The following is a 14,824-nucleotide window of genomic DNA, read 5'->3' as shown; positions in this document are numbered from 1 at the left end:
TTTCAAATTGAAAAATACAAATTGTACAAACATGTTCTTGTCACTCTGTGTGTGCTGTTATAACTTGTCTTGACGAGGACTCAGGCCATTAATTCGTCTTTAATATATCTAAATAATACCAATATAATGTATTCGTTATACAAGAACTCTTTGTTTTTAATTAATAATCAACTTTTAAAATTTTATTATTCTTATGAATATTTTCCAATGTATTATGTATTTTAACGGTTAGAAACAAGAGATTAATTTAAATAAAGTATTTTGTGTATTATTTAGTCTGATCAAAAGTATAATATACATAGAGTATATATAAGTATTAGAAAAATTAAAATAATAAAAACATAAAATCCTATAATTAATATATAGATAGGAAAAGTATAGGATACCAACATATTATCAGCCAACTTCTGACAACTCTTATTTATATTTGTGTTTTTTTAGAAATGTGTTCGTAGATGTGTCTAATAATTAATATATTTTAAATACATATATAAAGAGACACATCTAAAAAATATATCTATAAAGACACTTCTATTAAACACAGTTATAAAAAAGACATTTTTATTACACATCCACGAACACACTTCCATAAAACACAATTATAAATAAGAGTTGGCAGAAGTTGGCAGATATGCTGTTGGTAACGTAGTGTAACCGTTTCGGTTCCGCTACGTTCTGCCAACTTCTACCAACTCTTATTTATAATTGTGTGTTCGTAGATGTGTCTAATAAAAATGTCTTTTTTGTAACTGTGTTTAATAGAAGTGTCTTTATAGATATATTTTCTGGATGTGTCTCTTTATATATGTATTTAAAATATATTAATTATTAGACACATCTACGAACACACTTCCATAAAACACAAATATAAATAAGAGTTGGCAGAAGTTGGCGGATAGTATGTTGGTACTCTATACTTACATGACCTTTGATTACCGTTACATTATTATTATTCCTTTAATATTGAGAGTACATGCTCCTTTTTGTGTCTTGTTCAAAGAACCCTATTTTATTATATGCAACTAAATGACCCCTTATATCATTATGTTATTATTGCTCCTTTAATTTAAAAATTAAGGGTACATGCTTCTTATAATATCTGATCCAAGTATTTCAAATACTCCCTTTCTTATTATATGCACTTAGATTATATTTTATACAGTATATCATTAACATCTTCTTAGGGTCAAGAGTACATGTTTCCTTATAATTATTTTATTTCAACTAATTAATATCCCCCACTTTATTACATGAAATTATATTGACTTTTATACCATTAGATTAATATTAATATTTTCTTGAGTTAAAGAGTACATGCTCTCTTATAACTATTTTATTCAACTATTTAAATTATCCTATTTTTTATAATGTACATTTATTTTATATTATTAATACCCCTCTAGGGACGAGAGTACCTACTTTCGTATAAAATTTTATTCAAACATGCTTATTTTATCATGATACATGTCTCTCCTCTTGCATGATCCATTCTTGTATATGCCTAAATAACCCTACTTGTTAAAGAACTGAGGGAATGATCCTTCGGTAAGGGAAGGTGACCCCCAAAGACAAGATAATCGAGATGATCCTTCGGTAAGGGAAGGTGATCGAATCGAGATGATCCTTCGGTAAGGAAAGGTGATCGGCAAACCTTTGGGAACCTTCGGTAAGGGAAGGGAACTCCCATCAATTTTATATAATAAGATATCTTTGTTGATATAACTCTTTTCTTGTGTATGTCTAAATAACCTTGATTGTAAATTGAACTGAGGGAATGATCCTTCGGTAAGGGAAGGTGACCCCCAAAGACAAGATATCGAGATGATCCCTCGGTAAGGGAGGGTGATCGATCGAGATGATCCTTCGGTAAGGGAAGGTGATCGCCAAGACATTCGAGATAAGAACCTTCGGTAAGGGAAGGGAACTCTCATTTATACCGGTTTGAACTCAATACCTTCCATAAAAGTTAAAAGTTAAGAAAGAAGAAAGCATGAATGAAAGTTTGATTTTTAATTTCTTTTCAGATTTATGTATGATTATGTTGATGCTACTTAGGATGTTATCCTCCTATTTTTCCTATATGCTTTCTCTTCTTGCACACATGTTCTACAAGAAAGATGCATATTACATGCCATATCATACGCCTCTTTTCAAAAATTCCGCACGTGGGCTGGAGATGGATATGGAGGTGTTGCATAGCACTCCTACTGAGACGTTATGTTCTCACTCCCTTTTTTTTCCCATACTATCTCCAGAGGAACATGGCACAACGGAATCGGATCTTCATTGGACGAAAAATTGTTGGAGAAAGATTGCTAGTACCTCGATTTGCGAAGAACTGAAGGGTTTGGGCCAAGGATAGGACATGACACAAGGATGGAAGTTTCTTCGATGAAATTAGTTAGGATGCATTAGTTTCTTTTTCGTCATAGTTACCTTTAAGCACTATCCCCTTTAGGACCGTATTCATGGGAATTTTTTTATGTTTGCTTGAACCTCTTTGAGTTTTGTTCAATTTCATCCTTTTAGTACTACTCGATTTCCACCCAAAGTTTCGTACGTATTTTCCTTCTCTTCTTACCTAACGATTTAGTTATCTGCTTTTTTTCATATTAAGTGTGACACCCTACTTAAAGGCCTTTAAAGGTAGAATATTAATTTAGGGTGTTACATACCTAACATAACAACACTAAAAAGTACGCCTGACTAACTAATGTGTAAATAATAAATCTGATATTCTAACTAACAAATGATCTATACCTAACAATTTTATCTAACATATAAACAGTAAACCAAGTTAACATAAAAAAAAATAGACTATTATTTACTAACTTGAAACTGAGACAATTATCCACACTAAACTTCACAAATGTCAAAAAGGTAGAAAAAAGTAACAGAAAAAATTTGGATGAGAGAATAGAAGAAGAAAGCGACAAACCAAAATGGTCCCACCAACATATATAGTGTACCGAACTCATCATAGGGTTCGTCAGGAGGTGACGAACTTGCTGTTAATCAAAAAAAAAATTATATATTTAAAAGTAAAATTAAAAAATTATTTTAGAGGAAATAATTATTTATTTTATTTTATAAATAAAAAAATCCCTGATTTATATTAAAACCGATTGATAAAAGTACAAAAAATTGAAATTATCTCTTGTTTTATAAAAAGAAAAAAAACTTTTAGTGGGTTTTTATTGGCGTTCACTCTTGGTGGGCTACTCATCAAATCAGAATAATAGGTGAAAAATAAGTGCAGCAGTTGATCTTTGGCACAACCAAAGAAAAAAACAGAGAGCTAGACATGATTTGTCGGACCCATAAAATTATTCTTCAGTTTTTGTCTAAACCATGCTACTACATGCATTTCAAAATAAGAACAATTACTTTTACTTTTATATATTTAATTTTTTATTTTCATACTTTTGTGAATAGAATCTAAAAGGAGCAAAGATACGCAATTATATATATATATATTCCTTTTGGTATACTCAAACTCATCAAAAGGAAATAATTCTATAAATAAACTAAATTTATTCCGTCTCAACAAACAAATAAAAAACATTCTTAATGAATTTAACCTCAAAAGCCAACCTACTGATAAGTATAAGATCTTACTTAAAGAAAATTAAACTTATTCACAAGTATGATTTTAATTAATAAATAGTTTTAAATATTTAAGTAAAGTGATATATCATATATAAATGAATATATATCAAAAACCGATAATATTACATGACTAAATTATATTGATAACCAATTCAACTACCAAAATCTTAAAAAAAAATAATAACAAAAAGTTTTAGTTAATAAAAAAATTAATTAATAATTATAAAAATAATTTATTTATCTAATATTTTTTATGCAATAAATAGTATATTTGTTATATTATATTAAACTTGATACAAATCCTCACAAAAATATCTTGTGGGATGATGATGATCAGCTGCTCGATCATAGAGACTGAGAATAGATATAATTTTGTAAAGTATTTTGTTAAAATAAATTATTTCATTAACCTAAATTATCTATATCAATTTATTAAAAATATATCATAATGCGAAAGCGTATTTTTACTCATAAAAATTAGAAATTGACGGAAGAATTATCTCAATCTTTTGGTTATTTCGATTTTCCTCAATCAAAGCCTTCTATATCTCTAGTAGGGCTTAATTGTGACTCTTCTGATGGAGAAAGAGCGACGAAGACGACTTTGGTATATTGGGGACCGAAACCTTGAAGATACTATTTATATTTGAGTATGACACTCATTAAACCCTAAGGGTAAAGTATACTTTTTGTCCTTGAAGTTTACTAAAAGTTTTAAAATTACTCCTAAGTTTCAATTTGTTCCAATTTTATCCCAAAAGTTTTTGATTTGCATCAATTCTATCCTTTACATTGACGCCGTTTAAATTTGTGACAGACGTTAGTGATATGGCAAAGTATAGTATCGAATGTGGCAAGAAACGTGAAACCCTCAAAATATCCATGTCTGAATAACCCAAGTGTTACGATGGGTAACCGGAGATTAATGGGTTGGACTGGTAAGGTTGTCTCAATCGTCTGTTGAAGGAGGTCTCCGACTTGATTCGCGTAAAGGAGCTGCCGTCCGACTTATATGTATGAAAGAATGGGGGGTACCTGTAAGGACACTCCGATGCCTAAGTCAACAAAAGGCTTTACAGGTTTATAGAGTATTGAAATTTAGAGATACTTGAGGGGTGTCAGTGTATTTATAGTGGTGAACCAATAGCCACCGTTGGAGTAGTTCCACCTTTTAAGAAGGATAACCGTCCATTTATCTTAAGAAAGTTGAGATATGCCTTCTGGAAGTGGGTCGAGAGATTTTAGGGACAGATACTTATTTGAATAAGTGTTATCTGCCAGTTATCTTTCAGGCCCGACTTCTTGGAAGCGAAGTAGGCTTGGAAGCGAAGTAGGCGTAGAGTCCAACCTCTTTGAAGGAGGTCGGTTGTCAGCGAAGGCCAACCTTTAGATTAGGCTTTCTTAGCTTATTTGGACTTGGGCCTTAATGTTTGGGTTAGGGTATGAACACCAAGTATACCAAGTGGCTTTCTTTTTCAAACATAACCCGTTTTATCTTCCCTTTGGCACGAAGGAACATAGCCAGAGAAACAGAGTCACACGAAGAAATTTGGTGGCTGGTCAGATGTCGCACCATTGTCTTCAGTCCGCCGCGGCGACGTGCAAGATGGCGCAGGTGGCAATGCCGTCGAGACCGAGGGAGGAGTCTGGGATAGCATTTAGTCATCAACGATTCAGTCTGGGATAACGCCATTGTGATCAAGGTTTCTGACGAGATAGGCCACCATTTAATTTTGAAACTGCATGTTTGAACGGTCAGGATTTAGGAATTTTTTTACCACTCTTGATTGCTGTTAGGGTTCTATTACATTCAGGGATTGAAGGATTTCTATTCTGTTTTTGTGAAAAATATAACTTTTACGTGGTCTATATTTTTGAATGATTAGTTACTCTGTTCTTTGGTCTAAAAATATTTTTATAACAGCAGGATGAATGATTTCAGTGTTAGAGTTCATCACAAGGGTAGATTTTGTTGTGATAAGGGTAAAACTGTGTATATTAATAGTGAGGTGACAATGGTTGATTGGTGTGACAGAGATAGATGAAGTGTTATAGAGGCTTATGATGTGGTTGAAAAACTTGGATACATTGCTGAGAACATTGGGGTACTGTGGTATAAAGATACTGAATTAGGATTAGAAGGGTTGAAGTTGTTGAAAGATGATGAAGAAGCAATGGAAATGGCAAATATATAAGTTAAAAAAAAGGTGGTTGATTTGTATGTGGTGCATAAGACTTCAATCCCTAATAATTTTTGTTACGACATTGGTTATTTAGACATTGGGGGTGGGAGCAAGGTTGTTGAGGAAGAGTGTGTGGATGCTGATAGTGGGCCAAGTAATATTAGACAGGCCCAAAATATTGAAGTAGAGGCCCAAGGTGGAGGGGTGGATATGGAGGCCCAAATGCAGGGATTAGTCGATGTCCATTTAAATGTTGAAGAAGTGCTTCAAAATGTTGGTGATGGGGACAATAGTAAAGAAGAGAATGATACTGATGACCCAAATTATGAGGCTGATTCTGATCTTCATTTTAGTGATAGTGAAGATGATTATTGTGGTGATGATGGACTATTTGATCTTGATATAACTCTTGGGGAGATGCACCAAGACATAAGAAAGTCTAAGAAAAGTAAGAGTGCTGTTGAGAAGTTAAAGAAAACTCAAAAGGCGGCTATTGAAAAGAAAAAGAGCTCTCATTTAAGCGATGATGAAGGATTGAACAGTGATGAGTTATATGAGGTATCGAGTAAGGATGATGAAGCCGACAAGAAGAAATTTTCCGTTCAAAAGGAATTGAAGGATATGAGCAATTATAAGTGGGAGGCTAGAACTCTCTATGCAACAAGAGAGGAGTTTAAGGAAAATGTGACATCATATACTGTTCATATTGGGAGAAACATAAAATTTTCAGTAGTGGACAATGTCCGGGTGAGGGCTAAGTGTGGAGATGGGTGTGAATGGTTTGTATATACGGTGAAGATGGCCAATGAAGATAGTTGGCAGCTAAGAACTGTTAATAATCATCATTCTTGTAACACTGTATTTGACATAAAAGTCATGAAGTCGAAGTGGCTGGCGAAGATTTTCAGGAAGAAAGTAGAAGAGAATCCGAAATTGAAGTTGGGCACCATACAAAGTATGACTCTTAGGAAGTGGAATGTACAGATTTCAAGAACAAAGGTATTTTGGGCCAAGCAGGATCTACTGGTTCAGTGCATAAGAGGACTAGGTTGGCCAATATTGCAGCAAGGCCTAATACCCAACCAAAAGGACACAAAAAATTTCAACCACCAAGACCAACTAAAATGCTTAGGAGCAACTCAACTTCAAGTGTACAAGGACAACCCTCATCACAAGGGAGTCAGACTCAGTGTGCTCTCGCAGGGTCTTAATTGTGTCACATCTTGTGTTTGGTGTTTCTTTTGAAAGATTAAAAAATTTTGGCATTTTGTATTAAACTATGTGTAAGATCAACTCTTTTTTTGTTGTTGAATTATTTTGCTTATGACTTATGTAATTAAGTTTTTACCTTGGTTATGACTTATGTTAGTTAGAGATTATGTTGATTAACAACTTATGTTATTTTGATAATTACTAATGTGATGGATTCATTCATGCAAATTTATTTTAGTGCATTGCTGAAATTATCTCTCATTACTTGAGTTTGTCTTTGCCACAACAGGTTCTTAATGCCAATTTTAAATCCAAACTATTTTAATCTTTTCAGGAATATTTTTGAAACATAAATTAAACTTCAAGGACAACTACATTAACAAGTTTTGAGTTGAGTACACTTTTGTAACTGATTATAAACGGCCACCCTATCCTTACTTCTGCTAATTTCAGCAATCCCAAGCACATTAATACCCTAATCTCAAATGGGTTCCCTTCTTCACCCACAAATAAAACATTAAAATTACCATAAACTAACCCAAAACACCAAAAATAACAGCCACCAACAGTTTGCATTTAGCATAAACTAATTTAGCCTTCAAGGTGAAAATCTTCATCTTTAACCTTGCAACCTCAGTCTCTTTTCTCTCTGCAACTCCATCTGTCCAGGAAAAAAATGTACACTCCTTTCCAATCTGCAATATAAACAAATTTTTTTTGAATAAACTCATGAAGACATCAAAATAAAAAGCACTCAAATTTACATCAAAGTACACACAGCCTCAAAATCTCCGGCCGGAATTTTCTGGTATCTTCAACCATCTCAGTACAGGGGGTTACCACACTTGCATGTAAGCGTTAGTTGTCGCCGACTGCTTTTTTGTGATGATACAAAGTTTTGGGAAGCCATTCGTTAGGTTTTTTATTTTTACAGAGAATGAAGAAGATGAAGATGAAGATGAAATTGAAAAAGTAAATTTTAGGATTTGAGGTTGGGATTTTTTGCCATTTCATTTTTGTTATATAAATTTTTAAACAAAAATTAAAAAATATTTTAAAAAACGTTTTAGAAATGACTCACACACATAATTGTCACATAGAATTTCTTTATTACCACGTCACTAACGTTTGTTAGTGATTTCAACGTTGTTAACGTTTTGGGTTAGAATTGATGCAAATCGAAACTTTTGGAATAAAATTGAAACAAATTGAAATTTAGAGGTAAAATTGAAACTTGTAGTAAATTTTAGGGATAAAAAATATACTTTACCCAAACCCTAAAGTCCAAATAAAATAATATCTAAAGTCTAAAAGATAATATATCTAAAATCTAAAAGATAATTATTTAAAGAACAAAAGATAATATTTGGTTTTATTCTCATTTAATTCCAAATCAAAAGTAATTATGACTTATTCAATTTAGCATTTATAACAATAAATGAGATCATCTCTATATAAATCATTTAATTTGAAACATTATAATTTGTGATTATAAATTTGATTTATTCTCCACAAACAAGCATTTTCCCAGACAAATCATACAAGTCATTTATATTCACGCGCTTTTACGTTTTTCTTCGTGCCTCTTCTTTTTCTTCTTCTTCTTTCTCTGTGCCTCTTCTTCTTCTTCGTAATTTTTCTCTCTCGTTATCGTCGTCATCAACACCACCTCTTCCTCTTCTTTCTCTTCCTCCTTCTTTTTTCATTGAAATTTCTTCTCCTCTTTTCTTTTTCTCTTTTTCCTTCATCATCAGTTATCTCGTTGTTGAATATAATAAATAATTCAGGTTCAGATTGTCAATTGAACTAGAACAAAATTGATTATTGTTTTGAATCCAATCAAGTGGTTAAGGTGTTGTTCAATTTAGAAGAAAAAATATAGCATTAGAAGAAACATTTTTTTGCAGCAAATTTGGATGTAGCACGAAGATATTTGGGTGTAACACGAAGATATTTGGGTATATTTTAAGAATTTTTTGGTGTATTTTTATTCTGATAAGTTCTGCATAATTTAAAATTCTTCCTCTTCCTCATTCTCATCTTCTATTGTTTCTTCTTTTTTTAATCATCATTACCATCTTCTTTTTTTTCTTATTCATCTTTTCCTTTTTTATTTTACCTTCTTAAGTTTCTTCTTGTTTTACTCTCTTAACAAGAATAAAAACAAAAAAATCAAACAAAAAAGAAGAAGAAACACATAATGCTGCAAAATTACGTGGAAGATGATGAACTTACATTTATTTAACTAAAAGAAATAAGGAAATAAGAAAAAAAAGAAGAAAAATGCAGCATTAGAGAAAATATTTTTCTGTATTCGCAACAAATTTGGGTGTAACATGAAGATATTTGGGTGTATTTTAAGAATTTTTGGTATTTTTTATTCTAATAAGTTTTGCATAATTCAAAACTCTTCCTCTTCCTCTACTTCATCTTCTTCTTCCTCATCTTTTTATTTCGTTTTCTTATAATTCTTCTTGGAAGAAAAAATCAAAAAAAAAAAAAGAAAAAATATATAATGTTGTAAAATTAATAAAAAGAGGAGGAAAAAAAATGCAGCAACAACAACAATAATAAAAAACGAAGATGAAACACGCGAAGAAAAAGGAGGAGGAACACAAAGAAGAAGGAGAAGAAGAAGGAGGAAGAGAAGGAGGAACGTGAAAAAGAAGAAGTGTATTTCATAATGGTAAGTGAGAGCGCGTTTTGAAAACGGTTGAGTGACGCGCATTATTACAATCCAGTGGGTGAATATAGTTTTTGTTAAATTTAACCCAACTTGTAAATCAAAAAAATTTATATGTATAATATAACTCTTATAATTAATATATATATTGTTACAAATAAATTAGGTGATTAAAATAAGTTTCTAACATAAGAGAAGAGAGGATAAATATCTAACGAATTTTGTTTCTAAAATACTTTCCCTTTTGAATTTTGTTTTCTTTAATAGACGTAAGTTCACGGGCCATTGATATTAAATAATGGTATGTCATATTGCATTGTTGATTACTTTCTAATTGAGACAAAGTCATAGCGTGGTTGGAGATAGCAATCATCACTGACGTACATTAGTATTGGTATTAGACAATTAGCCTTTTCTTTCACGTTTTTATCTTTTGGTCTTCTGGGAAATTTTGGCTTTTGGCAATGCAATTTAGGCTTTATTTATTTTTTGGTCTTGTGCAATTGAGGCTTTAAATTAGGCTGGTTAGGAAACCTCCATATTCGAGATTTGGGCCTTCATATTTTGAATAAGCCCGTCATAACGTTGGTCCCAACAATTCCTAGTTGCAGACCTACGCTACTCCCCAAGAAATAAAATATTTTAAAATACTCTCAACTTGGGTCGGGCCGTTTGGCCCACACCGTGTCCAAAAAGGATAAATATTCTCAACTTTGAAAATTAGTAATATACTAATATATATGAATTTAATTTTTATGTGACAGTATAAAAATTAAAAAACATTTACCTACTTATCTAATAATATANATCAGATTTCCTTTTCTTTAAATTGTCCTAATAGCTATCTGTTACCTTATTCTTTGAATATTCAAATTGATTAGTTTAAATTATAAAAAAATCTAAATATCTTCTAATTCAGAAAAAAAAAAAGATTAGAGAATAAAATTGTTATTTTATCTTTTTGTTTTCTTTTCTTATAGAAAGGAGGACTCGCTCTTGAACAAAAATATCAGATTTTGAGTAAGCTAGCTCTCTTCTTGTGAGTTCTTGTTTTCATCGGCACACACAATCATCAACTAAGTCTCTCTCCGAATCTTCCATTTCACTTCCAATGTCTAATCAGGGCGAATCATCGGACCCGTAAGTCAACTCTTCCGTTCTTCTCTTCCCTTTCAAAAATCGTCTCTTTCACTCCCCACTAAGTAGTTAGTTCTTCTTGTTCATGTGTTAAGTAACTTTTTTATTCATTTGGATTATTGAAGTTTTTGTTTCTTGTGAATTTGAATTTTCAGGAAATCGGGGAAGAAGGACTACTCAACGGCGATTCTTGAGCGGAAGAAGTCGCCGAACCGTCTTGTGGTGGATGAAGCCGTCAACGACGACAACTCCGTCGTGTCCATGCACCCTGATACCATGGAGAAGCTCCAACTCTTCCGTGGCGACACTATCCTCATCAAGGTCACTTTTCTCTCCCTCCTCTATCTTCTTACTTATCCTCCTCTTGCTGTGTCTTAGCTCTTAATTGATTTATTCCATTCCCCCACAAAAAGTACTCTTTTTCAGAGTCTCTTATTGGGTGATGTTTTTGTTTTGTTCTTTCTTAGCGGATGGTGTTGTGAGATTTTGAATTTTATACTGTAGAATACTAGGCCATGTATACTAAGAAGAAGATCATGATTGATTGACATGGTTGCAAATAGGGTTGGATTAAATTTAACATGTTATTTACGAAAATTTGTATAGAATGAAAGCATTTCGTGTTTGGGGTATAACTATCAGAATGTTTAAAGTTTTAATTAATTTATCTTTTATATTGGTTCTTTGTGTTGCAACTTCTAAGTCAGATGGGGTTTTTTATTTGTATATATTTGCAGGGCAAGAAAAGGAGGGATACTGTTTGCATAGCTCTTGCTGATGACACCTGTGAAGAGCCCAAGATCAGGATGAACAAAGTTGTGAGGTCGAATTTGCGGGTTCGTCTTGGAGATGTTGTGTCCGTGCACCAGTGCCCTGATGTGAAGTACGGGAAACGTGTGCACATTCTGCCTATTGATGATACCATTGAAGGTGTCACTGGCAATCTGTTTGATGCTTTCTTGAAACGTGAGTTTCTACCTTGAGCTTCTATTAAGTTGCGGGTTTAGGGTTAGCTTGCTTGTGTTATAATTATAGCAAGCTATTACTATTTTTTTTGGAGAGACAGTAGTCTTGGCTAGTCAAGCTTTGTATGATTGATTGTCACCTTTCTTGATATTTGATTGAATTGAATTGAATTGATTTGAATGCCTGCCAAACTGACTCTTAGTGGTATATATAGAATCTATAATCTTCAATTTCTTGGACAACATTGATATTACATGTGGAATATGAGTATTTTGGTGCTTGTAAAATATTTTAACTTTTTAATGTAAAATTTGCAGCTTACTTCTTGGAAGCTTATCGTCCTGTCAGAAAAGGAGATCTATTTCTTGTCCGTGGAGGGATGAGAAGTGTGGAGTTTAAGGTCATCGAAACTGATCCTGGGGAGTACTGTGTGGTTGCTCCAGATACTGAAATCTTCTGTGAGGGGGAGCCTTTGAAAAGAGAGGATGAAGAGAGGCTGGATGAAGTTGGATATGATGATGTGGGTGGAGTCAGGAAACAAATGGCACAAATTCGCGAGTTGGTAGAGCTTCCCTTGAGGCATCCACAACTCTTTAAGTCGATTGGTGTGAAACCACCCAAAGGTATTCTACTTTATGGACCCCCTGGTTCTGGGAAGACACTGATAGCAAGAGCTGTTGCTAATGAAACGGGAGCTTTCTTCTTTTGTATAAATGGACCGGAGATTATGTCCAAACTGGCAGGAGAGAGTGAAAGCAATCTGAGGAAAGCATTTGAAGAGGCTGAAAAGAATGCACCATCCATCATCTTCATTGATGAAATTGATTCTATTGCACCCAAGAGGGAGAAGACACATGGTGAAGTTGAAAGGAGGATTGTTTCACAGCTTTTGACTCTAATGGATGGATTGAAATCTCGTGCTCATGTTATTGTTATTGGAGCTACCAATCGCCCAAACAGCATTGACCCAGCATTGAGAAGGTTTGGTAGATTTGATAGGGAAATTGATATTGGTGTTCCTGATGAAGTTGGCCGACTTGAAGTTCTTCGTATACACACTAAAAACATGAAGCTCTCTGATGATGTAAGTTTCACTGTCTCTTAAACTTTGTTGGTGTCTATACACTCTACCAGGTTGTGTATGCCATGCTGTGGCTCTGGTTGTAGGTTGTTTATTAATTCTTTAATGTTCTTAAATTTTCTGTTGCTTAACTCTAGCGCCGCCGTCCTGTAGGTTGATTTAGAGAGGATTTCCAAAGACACGCACGGTTATGTTGGTGCAGACCTTGCTGCCCTTTGCACTGAAGCTGCTTTGCAATGCATTAGAGAGAAGATGGATGTCATTGACTTGGAAGATGAAACTATTGATGCTGAAATACTGAATTCTATGGCAGTTACAAATGAGCATTTCCAGACCGCTCTTGGAACGAGCAACCCATCTGCTTTGCGTGAAACTGTAAGTGTTTGCTTTGTATCTCTATAGTCTCAAATCATTAGTTGATCAGGTGATATGGTTTTCCTACATTATGGTTTATTTTGTAACGAATTGCCTTTGTTGACACTTGACAGGTTGTTGAAGTGCCTAATGTTAGTTGGGAGGACATTGGAGGCCTTGAGAATGTCAAGCGTGAGCTGCAAGAGGTAAATCTTGCTACTATGCACTTCACACTGTTGCTTATTTTACATATTTATTTAATTTCTAACTGCTTTTTTGTTTTTCTGTGGACTCAGACTGTTCAGTATCCTGTGGAGCACCCAGAAAAGTTTGAGAAGTTTGGCATGTCACCATCTAAAGGAGTCCTCTTCTATGGTCCTCCAGGATGTGGAAAAACTTTGTTAGCCAAAGCAATTGCTAATGAATGTCAAGCTAACTTCATCAGTGTGAAAGGCCCAGAATTACTTACAATGTGGTTTGGTGAAAGTGAAGCCAATGTTAGAGAAATTTTTGACAAGGCTAGACAGTCGGCTCCGTGTGTCCTCTTCTTCGATGAGCTCGACTCCATTGCCACTCAGGTTGGTTTTTCTTATTACATCACACTCTTAGTCTCTTATACTCTATTAATATGCTACTAAATCAAACTGAGTTACATTGTAATCTTGTGGGACAAGGTTAATATTTTACAATTGTTTGTATAAACATCACTGTGTCATTCATGTATAGAGAGGAAGCAGTGTTGGGGATGCTGGTGGTGCTGCTGACAGAGTTTTGAATCAACTTCTGACTGAAATGGATGGCATGTCAGCCAAAAAGACCGTGTTCATAATTGGGGCAACTAACAGACCGGACATCATTGACCCAGCACTTCTTCGGCCAGGCCGTCTGGATCAATTGATCTATATTCCTCTTCCTGATGAGGATTCCCGTCACCAGATCTTCAAGGCCTGCTTGAGGAAGTCACCTGTGTCCAAAGATGTTGATTTGAGAGCACTGGCCAGATATACTCAAGGATTCAGTGGTGCTGATATTACTGAGATATGCCAGCGAGCATGCAAATATGCTATTAGAGAAAACATCGAAAAGGTATACTTTTGATACAACATTAGATTAAGTTGTCGTTGGTCAATTACAAGACTCTGATGAATTGTATGATTTACTTCAGGACATAGAACGAGAGAGGAGGAAAAGTGAGAACCCTGAGGCCATGGACGAAGATGTCGTAGATGACGAAGTTGCAGAGATCAAGGCTGCTCATTTTGAAGAGTCAATGAAGTTTGCCCGCAGGAGTGTCAGCGATGCAGATATTCGCAAATACCAGGCATTTGCTCAGACCTTACAGCAGTCGAGGGGATTCGGAAGTGAGTTTAGGTTTCCAGAAACTGCTGAGAGGACTACTGGATCTGATCCCTTTGCAACTGCTGGTGGCGCAGCTGATGAAGATGATCTATATAGTTAGTCGGTTTTATAAGCTCTGTATTAGTGTCTCTAGACTTTCCCTTTAGTAACATCGGAACCTCCTGTTTATTTTACTTTTAATATACTTAAAAATACACATAAACATAAATTCAGAGATGATATGTTACGATGTTTATGTTA

At 34.1% G+C, this 14,824-nt stretch overlaps 1 protein-coding gene across 1 annotated transcript; it reads left to right on the top strand.

Annotated features, from left to right (window-relative positions):
* The first annotated feature begins 10,658 nt into the window (after positions 1-10,658).
* On the top strand, positions 10,659-14,824 carry LOC107461717 (cell division cycle protein 48 homolog). The gene is made up of 9 exons (XM_016080261.3): positions 10,659-10,827; positions 10,980-11,145; positions 11,562-11,790; positions 12,108-12,874; positions 13,025-13,246; positions 13,360-13,431; positions 13,522-13,803; positions 13,952-14,311; positions 14,391-14,824. Exons 1-9 carry the CDS (start codon positions 10,799-10,801, stop codon positions 14,682-14,684), a joined length of 2,421 nt encoding a protein of 806 aa, XP_015935747.1. The 5' UTR covers positions 10,659-10,798; the 3' UTR covers positions 14,685-14,824.

Source organism: Arachis duranensis, chromosome 8, assembly GCF_000817695.3.
Source record: "Arachis duranensis cultivar V14167 chromosome 8, aradu.V14167.gnm2.J7QH, whole genome shotgun sequence".
NCBI classification, from domain to species: domain Eukaryota; kingdom Viridiplantae; phylum Streptophyta; class Magnoliopsida; order Fabales; family Fabaceae; genus Arachis; species Arachis duranensis.
Note: the sequence above shows the minus strand (reverse complement) of the source record. Positions and strands in the feature narration are given on the sequence as shown.